Source organism: Chenopodium album, chromosome 12 (assembly GCF_948465745.1).
Source record: "Chenopodium album chromosome 12, dcCheAlbu1.1, whole genome shotgun sequence".
NCBI classification, from domain to species: domain Eukaryota; kingdom Viridiplantae; phylum Streptophyta; class Magnoliopsida; order Caryophyllales; family Amaranthaceae; genus Chenopodium; species Chenopodium album.
Genome location: NC_137845.1, coordinates 50,530,637 through 50,550,730, shown reverse-complemented (window position 1 = coordinate 50,550,730; position 20,094 = coordinate 50,530,637). Strand labels below are relative to the sequence as shown.

The window sequence follows — 20,094 nt, the reverse complement described above, 5'->3', positions numbered from 1 at the left end:
CTTATTACTATATTGTAAGTAGAGTCTTCTTTTTTGGCTTCTAAAGGTGCAAAAAAGATATATTTGTATATTTGGGAATAGAATGGTTCTTACTAGAGTTGATATATTCCCTGTTAAATCTAAGCTAAAAAGTACTAGATGTGTCCTTTTAGTAACGGAAAGGATAAAAGATGTGGGAATCTCAAGTCTCAATTTGCTTAGATGGGCTGATGGGGCATGTCACACATTAGAATAGGACTAAAAATACCAAAGTAGCTTTGTATTGCATGTAGAGAAGATCAAAGGAAAGCGACTAACTCATCTCGAGCTTAAGGGTAAATAAGAAGTTAGGACATGTCTTCTTTGAAAATTAAATTCTTGACATTCCACTTAATTTTATTTTGGATTAATTTTACTACCTCCGTTTCACATCTTTTGCAACTTTGAAGGGTGTACAGACTCCTAGGTAAAATTTATTTGTAAGTGTATGATAAAGAGAGAAAAATAGGAATGCATAAGATGATGAGAGAGATAGAGAGAAATGACAACCTAAAAAAGAAAGAAAACATTGGTTGCAAATAATGTATAGCATCCATTTTTTGCAAAAGTTGCAAAAATATTAAATGGAGGTAGTATATTATCAATCTTCAAAACACCCTACTTTTATTTAACCACCCTTTTTTTCTTTTAATTTGTTCAATCACCTAAAGAGTGGTTAAATCAAGATAGGGTGTTTTGAGGAGTGGTAAAATAAATTTTTTTCCGGGATTAATTGTATTTTACCATCCTTCAAAACACCCTATTTTGATTTAACCACCCTTTCTTTTTTCCATTTATTTTGTTCAAGCACCTACAAAAAAGAGCGATTAAATCAAAATAGGGTGTTTTGAAGGGTGGTGAAATACAATTTTTCCTTTTATATATTTTTGTTCATTTCAAATTCCTTACTCTGTACATTTACAACATTGATTTTTCTAGTTCATACAAAATAATTTTTTTGCAAAATTTCTAATCCGGTTAGGTTTTTTGCAAATCTCTCATCAATACATTTCCTATTCTATTACAATCTACTCATTCATGTGACTGATGAGTAAATTGGATTAAAGGGTGTACCTTGTAAGAACACCAAGTAAGAGTTGATTGTCAACCCTATATATGGATGATTGGCAATTTGCTATGGTACAGATTTGCAAACAGCAAGTGTACCACTAATTATACTTCTATACATTACTACACAATTAAGTACTAGGATAATATCACATCAAATCAAAGAAAAAGTTCTAAGATAATATAAGAAACCTCTCAAAAAATGCTTATAACTTGTATTTTTTCCCTTTATGAAAAACAACTTAATAATTATAGCTAATTAGTGAGGCTTATCTGGAACAAATTCCAAAGGTAACCAATGAATAATTTGTAGTTGGTCCACTTTTAAAATATAAGGTTCCATCACCCCATGCGCAGAAAATACCCCCTTTTTTTTTTTTTTTAATCAATTTTTCTTGTTAAAGGAATATGTATTATAACTAATTATCAACTTATAACTTGTTTATAGACCAACTTAACCAAAAGCTTAAGCTGATACTTGAAGCCTAAGAATATGTCTTTACACTCTATTATAACTAAATCGGACTTGGACTTGGCAAGGAGGATGAATGTTTGTAATTTGATTGTGCAAATGGATAATAATGATATGAGTGCCGAGAAGGAAATAGAACAGAGCTACGGATTGAGTTGTGAATGTTAGCATCACACAAAATTTCTTAAGATTGAAATAATCCAAGTCCCTTTGTTAGGCTTAGGGCGGATCATTTATGAGTAGTTTTGATTTTAAGGTGTTATTCTCTGATCTGATCCTTTTACTCTAAAAAATGTCAACTAACTAAATTGGTTAAAGTTTTAGTTATTCGAGAACTCAAATCGAATGACTGTATTACTGTGTACAATATCGTCCTTTGTAAGTTGTGACCTCCTTTACACTAAAAAAAAAGTATTAACTAGTTTTAGTTGTCACATACATATGCCTTTAAGGTTAAGCTAAGCAAAATCTGATATTATTTGATTTTATTGATATCAAATTCCCTTAATCCAATTTAATTTGACAGTTTAGCATCTTCTTTTAATTTGACTGAATGAAGTAAAACCTCATCAGTCAAGATTACTCAAAATTGAATAAAATCTACGGACCACGGCATAAGTTGTACGATTAGGCGAATAACATACAAAAAGAGTTTTGCGTCATTAATTGACTTCGATAGTTCATAGATAATTACAGTTATAGTAAATGATTAATAGTATCTAGGTCTTATAATGATGATTTTACAGTTGGTTCAAATTCAAAACACACTATTTCTTTCATTGGCAATGCATATATAATTATATACTCATACGTCATAGTTGCATAAAATTTCCTTTCAATACGTTAGTGTCTTGAAAAGCCAGAATTTTCAAATTGGGGGGACGAACTACGAACATCCTATAATTTAACAAAAAGCTTCAAAATTTTTACTTGAATACATATAAAAATAAAAAAATTTAGTACCTAATATAGAAAAGAAAAAGATTTTTCTAAATTATACTTCACTTCCAAAATCTCAAGTAGTTGAATCCACTTTGAGCCTCAATAGACATACAATTAGAATAGTAAAACTTGGAGCATGAATAGATAACACTAAAAAAACTAGTAATTTTATAGGCAAAGTTTTTTTATACTACAAAAGAACATATATACTAATAAAACATATAAGTAAATTACATTTTACTATAAAAAAATAATCAAAAACATTATCAACAATAACAAATTAACGTAATAATAAGTGCTCAAATAATGCCACATATAATTATACTCCATACTTTTATACTTCATTTAATCATTTTTTTTTTTTTGAAAGATACTTTTTATACTTCACATGTGTTTGATTAAAATTAATATTGTTTTTCTTTCAAAACTCAACTAATTCTAAAATTCTACTACCCTGCTTTCTAAATAAATTTTCTAAATATATATTTTTTTTTAAAAAAAATTATGCACTCATCTCCTTTGTTATCTCTTCCGCTTCTCTGCTCCTTCAATTCTTCTCTTCATCTTGTCATCACAACTTCTCCATTATTACTCTTGAAGAACTGTTATATAGCAACCATTTTTCTTGTTCTTCTTTCTTTTTCTTTTAATTTTAAAAAATAAAAACCTGAATTTTTTTTTTTAAGAAAAATGGGGGGACACCTGTCCTCCCATGTCCCTTAATTGGCTCCGCCACTATCTTTAAGTTTTAATTTGTACCAAAGAAATAATATGCTCATTTCAAACGTTAGAATGAGGCTAAATGTAACAAATAATAATTTGGAGAAATTAAAGAACCTATTAAATAAGGGTCTATTCAAATCACGAATTCTTACGAATGTGTGAAAAGGATAAAGAAAATCCTAATAACTAGGGTATGTTATTTGCCTCAACCCCCCCCCCCCCCCCCCCTTCCCTTTTTTTTAAGCCTACATACTTGTCCGAACCCTACATGAGTCATCCTAGCTCAATTCAATTTAATAAGTATGGCCTCTTGGTGCAGGATATAGAGGAGGGTATGTAAAGATGAAAAACACCACGACCCATTTAGTCTTCAAATTGCAAGAATGCAAGATATACAAATAAAACTTATTGTTAGATTAAGGGTGGATTCGATTTACTCACCTATTTTTCACTTATTTAGTTTTATCTTAATTAATATAACTAAACTTACTTAAATTTATTAGAGCTTATTTCGATTGTAAATTGAAGTTGCTAACTCTTATATCTTTATCAAAACTTTTCTTATATATTAACGAACTCTTAGCTTATTTGTCTACAACTTCATTTTCTGAAATATGAGTAAATAAGATGAATAAAATCAATAGATCATAGTGGTCTAAGGGCCTGTTCTGATTTACTGAAATGAGCTAAACTAAAGTGAACTGAACTGATTGGAGATGAACTGAACTGAACTGAATTGAGCTGAAATGAATTGTCTATGAGAGAAGGAAATTAGGAACTGAACTGAATTAAACTGAAATTAAGCTGAAGAGAACATGCCCTAAGTAATATTGGTATCACACTACTACATAATGTCTTTTTTTAGTATGACTTCCCAAATTAAGTAAAAGTACTATATATATTTGCATATACATAAATCAATACATGCATTAAGCATAATTGCATAAAGTAGTAGACATATCACATATACAACTATACAAATATTATTGGTAGGTTGGGGTATCTCATAACAGTATAATTATAACTATATAAGGCTGCGCAAACATCCTAGAAATATGCAAAACATACTTTATTTATAAGAGAATCTCTTATAAAATATAATATTAAGTAAAAATATCAAGAAACATCAAAAACATTATGGCAAGGATGATAGAACCTTTAATAGTAGGACGGGTGATAGGAGATGTGATCGATCCCTTCAACCCATCCGTACAAATGTGTGTCAACTATAACAATAAGCAGGTTTTCAATGGCTCCGAGCTTCTTCCTTCTTCGGTTGCCTCCAAACCTCGAGTCGATATCAATGGTGAAGACATGAGAACCTTCTTTACCTTGGTAGGTTCATATACTTAGTAGAGTGAGCGAGAGAAAGGGGTGAAACTGACAATGCTCCTAAAAAAGGGATCACATAAACTAGAAAAGTTATACATGAACAAAATTTCCTATGTCTTCTTTTAACTATGTTGTGTATAGAGCTACTAAGGATATTGATATGATCATAATAACTTTACTATAAGCTATGTTTATTTGATGGTTAATTTATATTTGGTTACAGGTGTTGACAGATCCGGATGTACCCGGACCAAGTGATCCTTATTCACGAGAGCATCTTCATTGGTATGTATATATATACAATTACTATTACCAACTCTTTTCTATTATGTGGTAATTCTATACAAATCCTTACAATTGTAACAATAATTATTTTACAATTAAATTGAATATGCTCACAAGTCTCTTAAATCGAGTTTAGTTAACTCGGCTCATGCATATAAGTTGAGTTAATTAAACTTGAGACCTCGACTCATTATCAACCTCAAAATTTAGAGTTAACAATTTAAAATTAAAAAATTAATTATGAAACCAATTCCCTAGCGTACACTATACACTCGCGCACATATCCCATTTTGACTACCATAAATAAATAATTTGTAATAATCGAGTATATAACACTCAATTATGTAATTGTCCAATCTAACAAATGACACCTTGACACCAAATTGGAGCCAAATATCAAATCATTTTTAGAAAAGAATCCCATTATTCAAGATAAACTTAATTAAGCACATGACGTCATCGAATGCAGATTATTAGATTACACTACGTACCTAGCTTCTAAAGTTGTGCTTAATTATCACTTTTCTTCATCTTCCTTGCTTCCCAAATTTTGGTCTCCAAATGTTCATCTACTAATTTGTTATAAAAACTTTTATCCTTAGCAAACCATACATAGTACTCCGTACAAGTTGCACCATATACATGGTACAACCTTACTCGTTTTTTGTTCGATTTCCACAGCCTTACCAAAAAAATAGTCATTACATAATGTAATAATCGGTTGTAAAAATAACAATTACGCTAGACATGTACTCTTGTTTTTCAAATCTTACAAAATCTCGCATTAAGCACCTATTCTGTTCACCTTAATTTCAGTTCAATTTAGCTCCAATCAATTCAGTTCAATTCCTAATTTCCTTGTCTCATAAATAATTTATTTCAACTCTATTCAGTTCAGTTCAGCCCCAATTAATTTAATTCATTTCAGTTCAATTGTTTTTAGTAAATCAGATTAGGCCCTAATATGATGGTCGAACGCTAAAATGTACATATATACTCACATAATGATTTATGTTTAAGTAAAAAAAAAAAATCAAAATATTCTATATAATAAATCAATTTTTTTTCATCATACAAACCATTTTTTGTATAAAAAAAATATTCTAAATCTAGTTTTTACTGAAAAAAGAGCATGCTTGCATATGTTATATTCTTCCAACCAATCATACACGTTTACAACCTTATTCCTTCCTATTTGATTCATTTTAATCACAAGGTGAAAAGATTGGGGTCCCATTCCATACTAGCTAGATATAAAATACTTGTATCAATTATATAGTACGAGCCGATATTAGTAGGAAAAAGTGAATTTCTGATCAATCAGAACCAATTAGCATTTATTTTATTTTATTTATTTATTTTTTTTTTTTTACGGTTAGGAGAAGGGTCCAATCGGGTCAGAACCTCTCACAGGTCCAACCCGATCCGAGTTAGCGGGCTAGACAATTTGGGAGTGGGGGGGAAGGATAAGGGAATCCCCACCCCAAATTGCCTCTAGTAGGGTTTGATCTCACAAGCTTTTGATTGTAAGGTGACAAACTTATCATTAGTTTCCAAGCTTAATTTGGTATCAGAACCAATTAGCATTGGGGCCTTAAACTTAACATAGTTAGTGTCTGTTGAATTTCTATCATTATAACGTGACTACAGTTTTCTTATGGTAACGAAATCAAAGTTCTAAGTAGTTTCTAACTATGAAATGATCAATTTTGCAGGATAGTGTCGGACATACCAGGCACGACCGACTCCACTTTTGGTACGTAAAATTATTCTCTATGCATTCTATGATTTTAGGTATACTCGGGTGAAATATGGATGTTTTACCCTTTTCTGTTCAATAACTTTTTCTTTGCAATTAAAATGCTAATATGTTATACGAAGTATCTCTTTATCTTATGGTGCAACTATTAATTTAAAACTAGCTTAAGGCTCATGCCATGCACGGTTAGTTAAATTTTTATAAGAAAATAACTTATATCCAACAAATAAAATTTAATAAAACATACAAATCAAATATAGAGAATTATAATATCATAATATATATTAATAGGCAAAGCAACAAATTATCTAAAAATGGATTATATTTTTTTTTAGTTTGCCCGAACTCGAGAATTTTTCAGGCAGTGCTTGATCAGGTCTAGTGGTCATATTAGTGAATACTTATTTATAAATGCATTTTTAATAAACATCAAAAACCAATCGAATAACAAACTAAAATCTCCACTAAAGTTATTAGCAAAAGTGCAAACATATCCAAAATTACAAATAATATATCACCTTTATATCTAAAAAATCATTTGTAAAACACAACATTTATTTTATAGTTATACTATACTCTATAAATCAATCTGTGATAATATGTACTTGTAGTAGTAAAATTTCATAAACAAAATTGTAATTAACTTGATTATATAGTTATATCGAATTGAAATTGAAATAAAATATTAGCTACAGGTATTTGAAAAAAAATAAAATTAAGTGATGTTTTAAAGTAATTTATTTAACATCTATTAAATGAATCAATTTATTATAACTTTTTTGGCAAAATCTAATAATACTCCATTTAAAAGATAGTTAAAATAATTTTTTTTTTTTTTTTGAAAGAAGTTGAAATAATTATTTAGGTAAATGTATATAGAATAATAATGAACACCAAATAAAAAGGAATATATATTTGTCATAAAGATAATATAAAAGATTTGGAATGATATTATTATGGAATCAAATATTAACATAAAAATAAAAAAAAAAGTAAAAAAAAAATTAAAAAGTTAAAAAGGGAATGGGAGTTTTTTTTGAGGGAAAAAACAACACCAAGATATGACACGTGTCACTCCCGGTGTCTGTTTTAGTATTAAGTTATTGATTTAATTGGACAAATAATGCAGGATCGGAGCTGGTTCGGTATGAAATCCCAAGGCCAAATATAGGAATACACAGGTTTATATTCATCCTATTTAAGCAGAATCGTCGTCAAACAATAGTAAGTCTGCCTTCGACTAGGGATTACTTCAACACTCGGCAATTCGCAGCCGAAAATGATCTTGGTCTTCCTGTTGCTGCTGCCTATTTCAATTGTCAAAGAGAAACTGCAGCTAGAAGACGTTAATTACCCTAGCACATTATTATCATATAAATAATTATGCTATTAATTAATTTTGACAGCTTACTTCCATGCAATAATTCGAGCTTATTTTTGTTCTTTCGTGAGGGTTTGACGGTTTGTGCATAATGCACTATTGTACCGTGTGAGATTATAATTTTGTGCACGTAATTTTTTTTTTCTTTTGGTTCTTGAGAGAGTCATGGAGAGTTTGATTGTGTGCAATGATTTTGTGTGATATAAATTTTTGGATGGGTGTGTACTATACAATACTAAAAACAGGTGGTGTTTAACAAACTTTGTTGTCCATTTGTTGGTGATTTCTACTGTTATTCGTGCTTTTTATATCGACGATTCAAACTTAAAAATACATGTTGAATATCTTATACTTTGACATGACTATCGACACATGAACACAACATAATAAACCAAAATCATTGATATCTTATCATCAAACTATATAGATGAGTCAAACACTTAAACACAAATTAAATCCGAGGCCGACATGAGTAACCAATTTGGGATCACTTATTCCATTTGTATTGCTACGGAAATGATTAAACTTACTTCGTATACAAATAATATGTTTTTTTTATATGAATTGATTTAAGGATGACAATGAGTCACTAATCTAATCTTGATCTCACTTTAGGGTTTAGATAGATTTTATGGGTCTCAAGTCTCTTGGGTGAATCTAATTCCAGATGATATTCATTAGTGATTGTGTCTTCTCACCTTTTATTTTAATATGGTGTTGTTTAGATGTATAACAATTATATTAGACATGGTTTTCATTTAGATCTTTTATAATACAGAGTAATCAATTTCAAAAACGATTTATAATACTCTAATTTGTAATGTTTTAATGAATTCAATAAAAAGATGCATGCAAATAAGTAATAACAAAATAAACAAAGTAAAAATTAGCAAAAATTAAAACACTATAGTTGATTAGGCCTTTTAAAAGTTATTTGAGCTTCATACGTTAAAGCACGTATTGCGTGCATATAAGACTAATCTCTAATTCTCTATTATATAAAGGAAGGGGAGGGAGGATTGAAAAGCTGGTGTCAAACTTTTGAACTATGATTATAATAATTCCCTATATTCATTATTTCTTTTTAATTACGAAAAACTAATTTAATGTATATGCAGTGGTGGAGCCACTATAGGTCTTGGTAGGACACGTGCCCTTTACAAAAAAAAAAAAAAAAAAAAAAAAAAGGTAGTAAATATCTGTTTAAATGGAATACATAGTGTATTAAGTGTTTAAACTTACTACTAGCCTAGTGGTTAGAACATTACTTTATCTACCTTAAGGTCATGGGTTCTAATCCTCTTACCCAACATTCATTCTTTTTTTTTTTTTTTTTTTTTTTTTTTTTTTTTTTTTTTTACTTAATGTCCTTATTTTTTACTCCGTATTTTTTTTTTTTGGCTTAATGTCCTATTAAGGTACATAGATGTGTCTTGATTTTTTTAAGAAAAAAATAAATTAACACCTTGACAAAAAAAAAAAATATTCTAGTATGGTGCCTACCATTATTGAAATCCTGGCTACGCCACTGTATGCATGTATTTGACATATTAGCTAATTTAAGAAAAAAGTAACCTCCAATTAAGGGTTTCAATCAAATTTACAAGAAAAATTCATATAGCAAATATTCGATCAATCTTAATAAAAAAAAAAAAAAAAAAATTTACTAGCACTACTGTAGACACCCAAATGTGTCTCCCCAAAACCAAACCCGGTGATGAATACCTTTCGCGTCGAATCATAATCGAATGAAGTGAAAGTGTGGAAAGTCTAATATTGTGGTTAGTTTTTATAAAAAATCTTTCTTTCTGTTTTCAAAAACCTGCTCTATTTTATGAAAATAGTCAATCCAGTTTATTTTGGTCCATGACAAGGGTCCAATAATAGTGTGGTTGGATTGGGTTCGAAAAGAGCTTTCCAACGATATGTTATAAGCCCAATTCCGATGAATAATGAGGAAGTTATGGCCAAAATACTACACTGGGTCCGGTTTGGTTCTAATATGCGGCCCAATGATCTAGAGGATGACCTATTATGAATGCAATTAGGATTGATTATAGTCTTCTAGAATCTTCTTGAAGGTTCTTTTGAATCCTAAAGGGATTAGGATTGATAATTATGTTTTATGAGTTTTATTTGGAATAAAAAGAAGTGTTTTAAATGAAATTACGATTTTACCCTTCGTACGGATTTTATGACTTGATTTTATCGAAAAATAGATTCCGCGTGGAAAACCTTCTGCATCGCCAAACGACAGTTTCGTCGCCTGGCGACAAGCTCTGTCGCTGGCGAGAGAAGAGTGTTTTATTCCTTTTCGAACTCTGATTCTTTTCTATCGATTCCGGACTATTTTCTTATAAATAGGGTCCCTGGACCTTCGTTTTTTCAATAACCAGAATTCTCTAATTCTTCTCTCTCTAAAAGCTAGAAGTTGTCCTTCTCTCTCTATTCTTTTTCTAAACCTTCCCTCAAACACAATTCCTCATACATTAGTTCTAGACACACCTAGCCAAGTTCGAAGTTGCCTTCGCCCTAGACGTGAAAGGTTTGATATTTCTGAGGGTTTGGCCCAAATCTCTATTTCAATTATTTAATTTGATTGTTTGTTTTAATACTTTTCCTTGAAGTTACTAATGTGTGTATGTTGTTATTAGAAAGAGGCATGAGGCATCAAAGTATGTAGTCTTATTGCTCTATTCTTGTAGAAAGCATGTTTATTATTTATTAATTCCTAGCATCATGTTAGGATGTTATTATTGCTTTCTAGCATCATGTTAGGATGTTATTATTGCTTTCTAGCATCATGTTAGGATGTTATTATTGCTTTCTAGTATCATGTTAGAGCTAAAGCTTTGATTTTTATTGTTTAGTGACATGCTAGGGTTTGTTATTAATCTTGTTAGTATCATGCCTAGGATCTTGCTATTGTTATTATGCTTTATTGAGATGATGATGTTGCTTATTATATATATTGTCATTGTTATTGCTTGATCTCACTTTTTATGCATGTTTAAAGGGAATTTGTACTTGTAATCACGCTTTTATAAGATAATTAATAATCTTGTTTAGGGTTAATATGATTATAATTCAAGTGATCGCCAATAATAGTTTTATTTGTGCATTAATATTCAACCAACATAGATAAACAGGTTTAGGGTAAACCTATTGATTGCATGTTAGTCAGAAAGCGCACATGAATACGAGTAGAATAAAGTAGAGGCCTATTTTATAGGGCGAGTTCTTTCGCTTTTAGATTGGATTCGTACCCTCATCCCCGAACACCAGTCATGGTTCCAAACCTATTAGAGTTGACGATCTCCTGGATCGTTAAGGGGTGTAACCTTCACCCTATGAACGGTTTACAAGTTCCTAAAACTTGTTGGCGACTCTTTTGCTCTAGCTTCCTTTCCTTTGGACGCCACCATGCTTAAGTGTATGATCACAATGGGGCTCAAGTGTGGGATAATGCTTGAAATATTCCCTATACCTACTATTAATAACAATAACAATAACTACGTAGTATGATTGATCTTAATTTTCACTAATAATAATTATATTTAGGAAAATTTGTCAAAAAAAACTTTTAAAAGCACCATTTTGCGAAAAAAGAACCTTTTAAAAGCTTTTTGGCAAGAGAAAATCCGATTTTTAGCAAAAGAAAACCCGATTGTAATTTATTTTTTTTTGTTGAAGACAACCTATAGTACATCTAATTAATGTAATTAAGATATAATTTCTTCTAATTATCCTTTAAAATCCACCTAACTATTTAATAATTAAAATAATTTATAAATTAAGAATAAAAAAAAACAAAAACCACCACCCAGCCACCCCTTCCCTTTCCCCCTCCCCTGGCAACACCACCAAACCTCCATCAGCAACCCCCATGGCCACCAATCCGCACCTAACCATCGTACCCACACCCGGCCCCCTAAAACCGCCACCCGACCACCTCAAAATCCGCAAAACCACTTTTCCCTTTATTACCGCCGACGACCACCACCATCATCTCTTCCCGACCTCCTCGCTTTCTTAGCTTTGCTCAAGTCTTCTTCTTTCTCTCTCCTTCCTCAACTCTTCCCTCATCTTCCTACACTTTCCATCCTCCTCACACCAAAATCCAAATTCCAAATTTCAATTGAATTCTTTCTCTCTCCTCAATTACCCACCTAGAAACCTCCTCATCAAATTCAATTATTTCAACAATTATGTTTCAAAACATAGGTGACACCACCACCAATTCATTCTACCTCCAACCCCCTTTTCAAAACCCTAACCTAACCCAAATCTCAATCCAACTTCACCTTCTGCTCTTACTTGTTTGCTTCGAAGGGAGGTGATGGTCGCCGGCGGGGATAAGGGTGAAATGGAGAGTCGGCTAACAATGGTGGTGATTTCGGTGGCTAGTTGGCCGGTGATTTGAGGGCCGGGTGATGGGTTTTTTTTTCAATAAACTAAATTTAATTATTAAATAATTAGGTGGCCTAGGTTAGAGGGTAGTTAGAAAAAGTGGGAGGAAATTAGAGAGTAATTAATAAGTAATTAGAGGGTAATTAACTAAACATGTTTCCTCTTGCGAGAAAAAAAAACGTGTTTTTTTTTTTTTTTTTTTTACCAAAAAGCTTCTAAAAGGTTTTTTTTTCCCAAAATGGTGATTTTAAAAGATTTTTTATTGACAAATTTTCCTTATGTTAAATAAGTTTGACCATAAAAATAGAAAAAAGAACTTGCATACTTCGTATATAGCAAAAATCAAAACACTAGTCAATTAGGCTTTAAAAAACCAAATATACATTATGCGTGGTTGAAGTATATACTACTCCGTACCAAGTCTAAGTACAAGACGATTCAATAAAAATGAAAAACTGATGATTACTACAATATGAAAACATATACTTTTAATTATACATAGTGCAAACTACTTCCTCCGTCCCTATTATTTTGCCTCATATGATTTTTTCATTTTTTTCGGTCTTAAAACGATTTTATTTTCATTTTTGTACAAAAGCTATGAAAATTAGAAATTATTCTAAAATACACTCTGTATACAATAAGACAAATTCAACAAAATCTCATACAATTATATTAGGGGATTACTAAATGCAGGTATAGCATTTTGCCTGAATCCAGAATAAGATAATTTTTAAATTAAGATTATATTCCAAATTTACCCTTAGTTTAATATAATCATCCCTAATCCCTATCATCTAATTTGCAAAAAAATCATAGTACATCTAACTTTTCATTGTTTGAGATTTAATTTTGTACAAATTTATAAATAATGATAGCTTAGAGAGGTGGTCATCGACAAGTGCTTGTTTCGATTGACTCGGAGGCTGTGGTTAAAATGTTGGTAGATGATTCTCCTACCAACTCCCCCTATATTCATTTGATTAGAAAATGCAAGGTCCTAATTTCAAACCGAGATTAGGAGGTGAAGATTTCGCATTGTTATAGAGAGGCTAATCGGGCAGCCGATTGGCTTGCTAATTATGGTATAATGGCAAATCTTAACCTTGATCTTTTGGAAGCGGTCCCTAGGGATCTTCATACCGTTTTATTGGAGGAGTTGGGGGGAGTTTCTTTGCCTCGTATGGTGCCGAAGAATAAGTTTTCTTAGGCTTTGTGGCCTTAAGGCATTGTTGTTAGTTTGTTTTATTTGCTTTCTTTTCGAGTCTGTTTCTTGTTTGTTGCTTTTGCTTTGCTTGTTTGTTTGCTAAGCGCTTGGCCCCTCTCCTCCACCAAAAAAATAAAAATGAATTGTACTACGACAAACTTTTAAGGTATTTATATTTCCGAAAAATCTTATTATGAGATGAACAGTCGAACAACTAAAATTTCCAACTTATACTAGACATTTATGGGGCTTAACACAGGTACCGATTTGAATTTTCGGGGCCTTATAGGGGGTACCGATTCGAATTTCGAGGCCTCATAAGAGGTACCGATTTGAATTTCCGGAGCCTAATAGAGGGTACTAGTTCAAATTTCCGGGGCCTAATAGAGGGTACCGGTTCAAAATTTTTATACGAAGTATATAGATAGGCTAAAATAATTTTGACAACTCAATAAAAATTACGTACTCATACGAGTACGTAATTTTTTTCTGTAGCCGCAATACAATACTAAGCTTGAAGAGGGTTGCATCAATTACAAAATCATAACATTACATATTATTTCTACTGTCATATATGGAGTATAAAAGTGTTAAAACTAAGATGGTAGCAATTTGGGGTGGGGATTCTCTTACATTTCCTCCCCCACTCTCAAATTGTCTAGCCCGCTAACACGGGTCAGGTTGAACCTGTGAGAGGCTCTGGCCCAGTAGAGCCTTTCTCCTTATCGTTTAAAAAAAAAAAAAAAAGGTAGCATTATGTAATGTAATGGTATGATTTTATACCAAATTTGAGTGAGATCGATATCAATACAATTAGAACAAGCAATAAACAAGATTAATATAGGAGAATGTGGAGATCCACATCACATATCATAAAACTACATGAACCATGAGTGTAGAACATAAATTATCCCTTAAATGGGGAAGACGCTCACTATTCATTTGCTGCATTTTATGATTTGAGAATACTCCTTAGCAGCAGATAAACTTGTCAATTTTTGATCCAACTCGTAAACTCGACCTGAACCTAACCCGTTTTTGTGGGTCTTGGACAACTTTTTTTAACCCGTAAATTTTTGGGTTAAACCCGAACCCGACCTGTTGACCTAATTTTATGGGTTTTTTTTTTAATTAATACATTTATTCGAATATAAATAATAGTTGATTGATTAAATTTGACTGTTTATTTACCATCAGACATTCATTTAATCTATCTCATATTACCCTTGCTCAAATCTACACCAATCACCTCTTACACCAACTATTGACCTACACTAATTGCATCTACATAACCCACATCATCGCCATGCCACCGATTGATATGTCTACTGATATTATGTTAAGTAATGTTATACTCCCCACATATAATAATGTTAGCCTCTTCCTTAAAATTTGGGATGTTTAAAAATTACTCGTATCTTTTTTTATTAGTTAGGAATGGATGTACTTTGGCAAAATGATGACGTTTTAAATTATGTATTATGTAATGGCTAAAAATAATATGGTGAAAAATGTTTGATTAAAAAGTGGAAAAAAATAGCATAATAAGTTTGAAAAATCAGAAATTTCTAAAAATTAACCCAAAAAAATATTAAATAAAAAATTATTCTAAACCCGTTGGGTTAACCCGAACCTAAAACTTTGGGTTAAGGTTGAGCATTTCGCGACCCTTGACTAGAAGTGACCCGACCCGACCGACCCGATTGACAGGTCTAGCAGCAGATATAGAAAGAAATAGATTGGGGGTTATAATTATTTCAAGGGCAATTTGGTCATTTGAGTTCTATAAAATTATTTATATTTTCTACATTTTTTTTTCTCTTATATCTTTTTTTTGAAACAATTGAAAGCCGATTATATTAAATTGGGGACATCGAGTCCATCAAAACATAAGGGAAAATCTCACACGGACAATGATTTACCCACACTTGTTCATGCCCAAATGGAAAGAGCTTAGCTAGATCGATGATGAGCGACAAAATTTCCATCTCTTCTAACATGAGACCATGAAACATATTCAAAATTATGGGAGAAAAACAAAATATCTTCAAGGATCGAGTCTAGATTAGTCAAGCGGATGGCTTCCTTGGAGAGCATCGATACGATGAACGAGTTGTCAGATTCAAAGATTACATTCTTAAACCCAAACCTGTTGGCCAGCTTGCATTGACAGCATGAACCAAATCCTTGCCTTCAGCGATGATTGACTCCCAAAACCCACGGACTCTCCTAGTAGCAGAGAAGAGCACCGACCCAACAGAATCTCTAGCAACAATTCTCATCCTAATCCACTCAGTTGCATCAACAGAGTCGTCGCAATGGACCTTCACAAAACCCATCGAAGGAGCCTTCCAAGTCTAGGGGCTGACTTTCATCTGAGGCACTCTCATAAAACCGCACACCTTTTCAGAATAAAGAATAATGTCTGCAGCAAGCCTCCTTGTTCGTTCAGCAACAACTAAGTGCGAAACCTCCACCTTGTTGAACCCCAAATCATTCCTCCTGTTCCAAATTTGCTACAATAGGATAGCACTAACCTATAAGGAGGAGGAAAAACATTCTTTTTAGTCAAAAATGAGATCGACCGGCAAAGGAGTTGTTAACATTCCATGGAAAATTATCAAGCCCACCTCTCTCCATAGGTCTTTCACTGCTGAACAATAAAACAAAGCATGGCGTACAGTCTCAACATTATCCTTGCACCACAGACACACATCAGAGTTAGTCATATGACGATGTTTTAAATAGGAGTGACCTGCTAGTGTACCTGTGCAAACCAACCACATAAATGGTTTGATTTTTGGCATAACATTCAACCCCCAAATAATCACCCAAGCTCAATGAAACTCATCCAAATTGTTAGATTTACCAAGGAAATATGCGATCTTGACTATGTACTCCCCACTATGAGAGAATGCCCATGTCAATTCATCATTTGGAGCACGTAAACTAAGCAGTATGGAGAGGATACATTTAACATCTCTATCATTGAAATTTTCACTAATGATCTCATAATTCCACTCCCTAGTATTGGGTGCAATGAGATTCTGCACCAAATCAAGACCAGCCACTCTGGCAGAAGTAATACGCCTCCCATGATCATCTGTGATGTGTTCATTTTATATATATATTTATCCCCGTCCCTTGGTCGTAATTAGTAGTGTTTTTGGCTCCTACGAGCCACTTTTATTACTAATTTGTGTTTTCCAGTGCTTTGGTAGTTTTGCTTGAGTTTTGTAGGAATTTGCGTACTTGGAGCATTTTCCCTGGTTTTTTGAGGAAGCATCTACAAGTGTTGGAAGACCGCGACCCAGTTCGTTAGCCCAAGACCGATTGGAGGTATCAAATCGGTGATTAAGGGCTCAAGTATGAAGATCCAAGGAGGAAACTCGGATTGGGCCGAGGATAAGAGGCCCCATCGAGGTTCATTTGGTAGCCCAAGTGGAAGCTGCCCGGACCAAGAGCTCCGCCCGAAGGCGCGCCCGGCCGGGCGAGGCAAACCGAGGCTTTGAAGAACAGCCGCGCCCGGAGACGCGCCCGGCCGGGCGCGAGATAACTCATGAGGGAAACTAGGCGGGCCCGGTCAGGCGAGCCATTGCCCGACCGGGCGCGGGAAAGCTCTTGAGGAAGAAAAGGCGGGCCCGGTCGGGCGAGCCACTGCCCGACCGGGCGCGTGTAGTTCTTTAGGAGGATTGTTTTCCGATTTAGTTTTGGTTTAGCGAATAAGCTTGCTTAGTATTAATGTAATTTTATTAGGCAAGATTAATACTTCTTTTTCATCTCTCTTATTCTAGTTTTTGTTCTCTCTCTCTCTCACTACTTAGACTTTCTCTCTCTAGACTTTTATTCTCTCTTGTTCCTTAACTCAATTGTAATTCCGCCGTCTTGGTACGTTTTCTCTCTTAATTAATCTCAGTATTTTATTCATTCAATTCCTTCATGTCTTGTTTAATTATTATGTTTTGTTTAGTTTTAGTTATGTCTGAGTAGTTTAATTCTAGGGTTTAGGGGGATCCATAATTAATATGAGGAGATAATTTATTATTGTTGATTATTGATATTGCATGATAATTTCTTATTGAATTGTTTTAATTCTTTGCAATTAGATTATGAATCGAGCAGATGTAATTTGATTGTGAATGTTTAGCAATATTGAATTGATGAATCGAGCAGATGTTAATTTGATATTAAAGGTTATTTTCAATAGGAACTTAGATCTAGTAAATTGCGAGAGCCTGTTAGATCTATGTTGATTAATAAATTGCGAGAGCCTGTTAATCATGTTATTTGTGCAATGTTAATTATTGATTGTTATGTTTTATCCCGGAGTATTAATTATTGGTGAATCTATGACCCTAGGCCTTCTTATTATCGACTTTCTCCCTAAACTTAATCCTCGTAGTATAATTTCATATTAAAAACAACAATTTGGTTACCTTAATAATTTAGATTATAATATTTAATTAGGAGTAGAAAGACCAGTTTCCCTGTGGATTCGACCCTACTTCCCTATCTACTTTAGTTAGAGGACTTAGGTATTACTTTTGATTAGGGGATACGACTTAACCCTGTCAAAATTTGGCGCCGTTGCCGGGGAAACGGTTTTATTTTTATTTCTACAAGGAGAAGACCAAGAAGTGGCATGACAAGAGGATCCTACCAAAAGAGTTTGCACCGGGTGATAAGGTTCTTCTCTTTAACTCTAGATTGAAGATTTTTCCAGGAAAGTTGAAATCTAGGTGGTCTGGTCCCTTCACTGTCACAAAGGTGAACAAATTTGGTTCAGTGGAGTTGGCGAATGACAAGGGTGAGGAGTTCAAGGTAAATGGCCAAAGGTTGAAAGTGTATCATGAAGGTGCTACCATTAGAGATGTGGAGGAGACTCTCCTAACTCCACTTCCAAAATGAGCTCAAAGATGGTAAGAAGGTCGTGCGGGACCTAGATAAACCAGCGCTTTGCGGGAGGCAACCCGTATTTTACTTGCTTTTATTTTTGTTTTTCTTCTTTTTCTTATGAGAGGTGAGAGGAGGGAATTTAATGAGTCTTATGAGTTTTTGGTACAGATTAGAGGAAAAGAGTTAGCCAAAATTTGAAGGAAGTTGAACGTCTAAACTTGTTCTCGGGCCCGACTGGGCGGAGCTTCGCCCGACCGGGCGCGAGAGTTGACGTGTACGGAGTTTACAAAGGCCCGACCGGGCGGTGAGATGCCCGATCGGGCGCGAGAAGGAGATCAAATTTGAAAGAAAATGGCCCGACCGGGCGGTGAGACGCCCGGCCGGGCGCGAGAAGACGATCCCAAAAAGAATGACGATCGCCCGATCGGGCGGTGTGGCGCCCGACCGGGCGCGAGCAACACATACGAAAGGCAAATAGATCGCCCGACCGGGCCACAACCCGCCCGGCCGGGCGCGAAGGGAGGCCGTCCCCTTCTTCTTCTTTCTTCCTCTTCTTTTCTTTCTTTCTTCCTTCTTTCTCCTATTTCCGCCATTCTTTCTCTCTCTAGAAAGCCTTAAACTCTCTAACTTCTCTCTAAGATCTCTCCTCCATTTCTCACCCAAATTCAAAACTTTTTACATATTTATACTCCCCTCTTCATCCTCTACATTCCTATATCAAAAATTTTTATTTTCCACAAAAATTAATTTTTGATAACCACTTCCGATGGCGGCAAAGAGGGGCAGAAACTTGCTCGGGGGTAGTTCAAGCGGGTCATCTCAACAATATGACCCGACCCTTCAACTTGCTCAGTGGCCAACGATCAAGATCGCAACACCGGAGCAACGAGAAAAGCTTGAGGTACTCTACGGACGCGAGGTAATCCCTTCACGGTGGTTACACCGTCCCACTTTAGAAGCTTTAGGTATTTATGGCTTTGTTAGAAGATTTTTGAATGATATTGGTATGCGTAAATTTGTAGATATGCATTATTCGACATACCGTGAATTAACCTGTGAATTCTTGTCTTCTCTTGTTATTCAAAGTCATAAAAGTTGACCAAAATTAATTTTTAGGCTTAATAATAGAAACATCACTCTTTCTTTTGTGGAATTCTGTAAATTATTTGAACTAGAACCTGATTTAGATAGGCAATGGAATGCTGAGTTTAAAATGGATGATGTTTATTTTGCTTTGACTGGTATTCCTCATGTTTCTGCACAACATGCTAGTGCTAGGCCTATCCACCACCCCGTCCCTAAAATGTGGCAAAGATTTGCCGGTGTCTGTTTCCTAGGTAGGTATGAACCCCACAACTGTCAGACCAATGAATTAGCTGTAATTGGCCATTATATGTTTGGGTACGGGAAATTGAACATAGCCCGGTACCGGTATATCATCCACCACCTAGGTAGGCACGCTACGGCCAGCAACCAGACCACTACCCCCATCCGTCTTGGTGGCATTATCACTAGGATAGCCATCAAGAAGGCCGGCTTTGTAGAGAGTGGACCCCACCGCATGACTAACATGGGATCCGACACCTACATTACCTCTAGGT

General features: G+C 33.9%; 1 protein-coding gene across 1 annotated transcript; it reads left to right on the top strand.

Annotated features, from left to right (window-relative positions):
* Window positions 1-4,354: 4,354 nt before the first annotated feature.
* LOC145572530 (CEN-like protein 4) lies at window positions 4,355-7,949 on the top strand. The gene is made up of 4 exons (XM_081631500.1): window positions 4,355-4,558; window positions 4,779-4,840; window positions 6,556-6,596; window positions 7,729-7,949. The coding sequence occupies exons 1-4, from the start codon at window positions 4,361-4,363 to the stop codon at window positions 7,947-7,949; spliced, it is 522 nt and encodes a 173-aa protein (XP_081487626.1). The 5' UTR covers window positions 4,355-4,360.
* The last annotated feature ends 12,145 nt before the right edge of the window (window positions 7,950-20,094 follow it).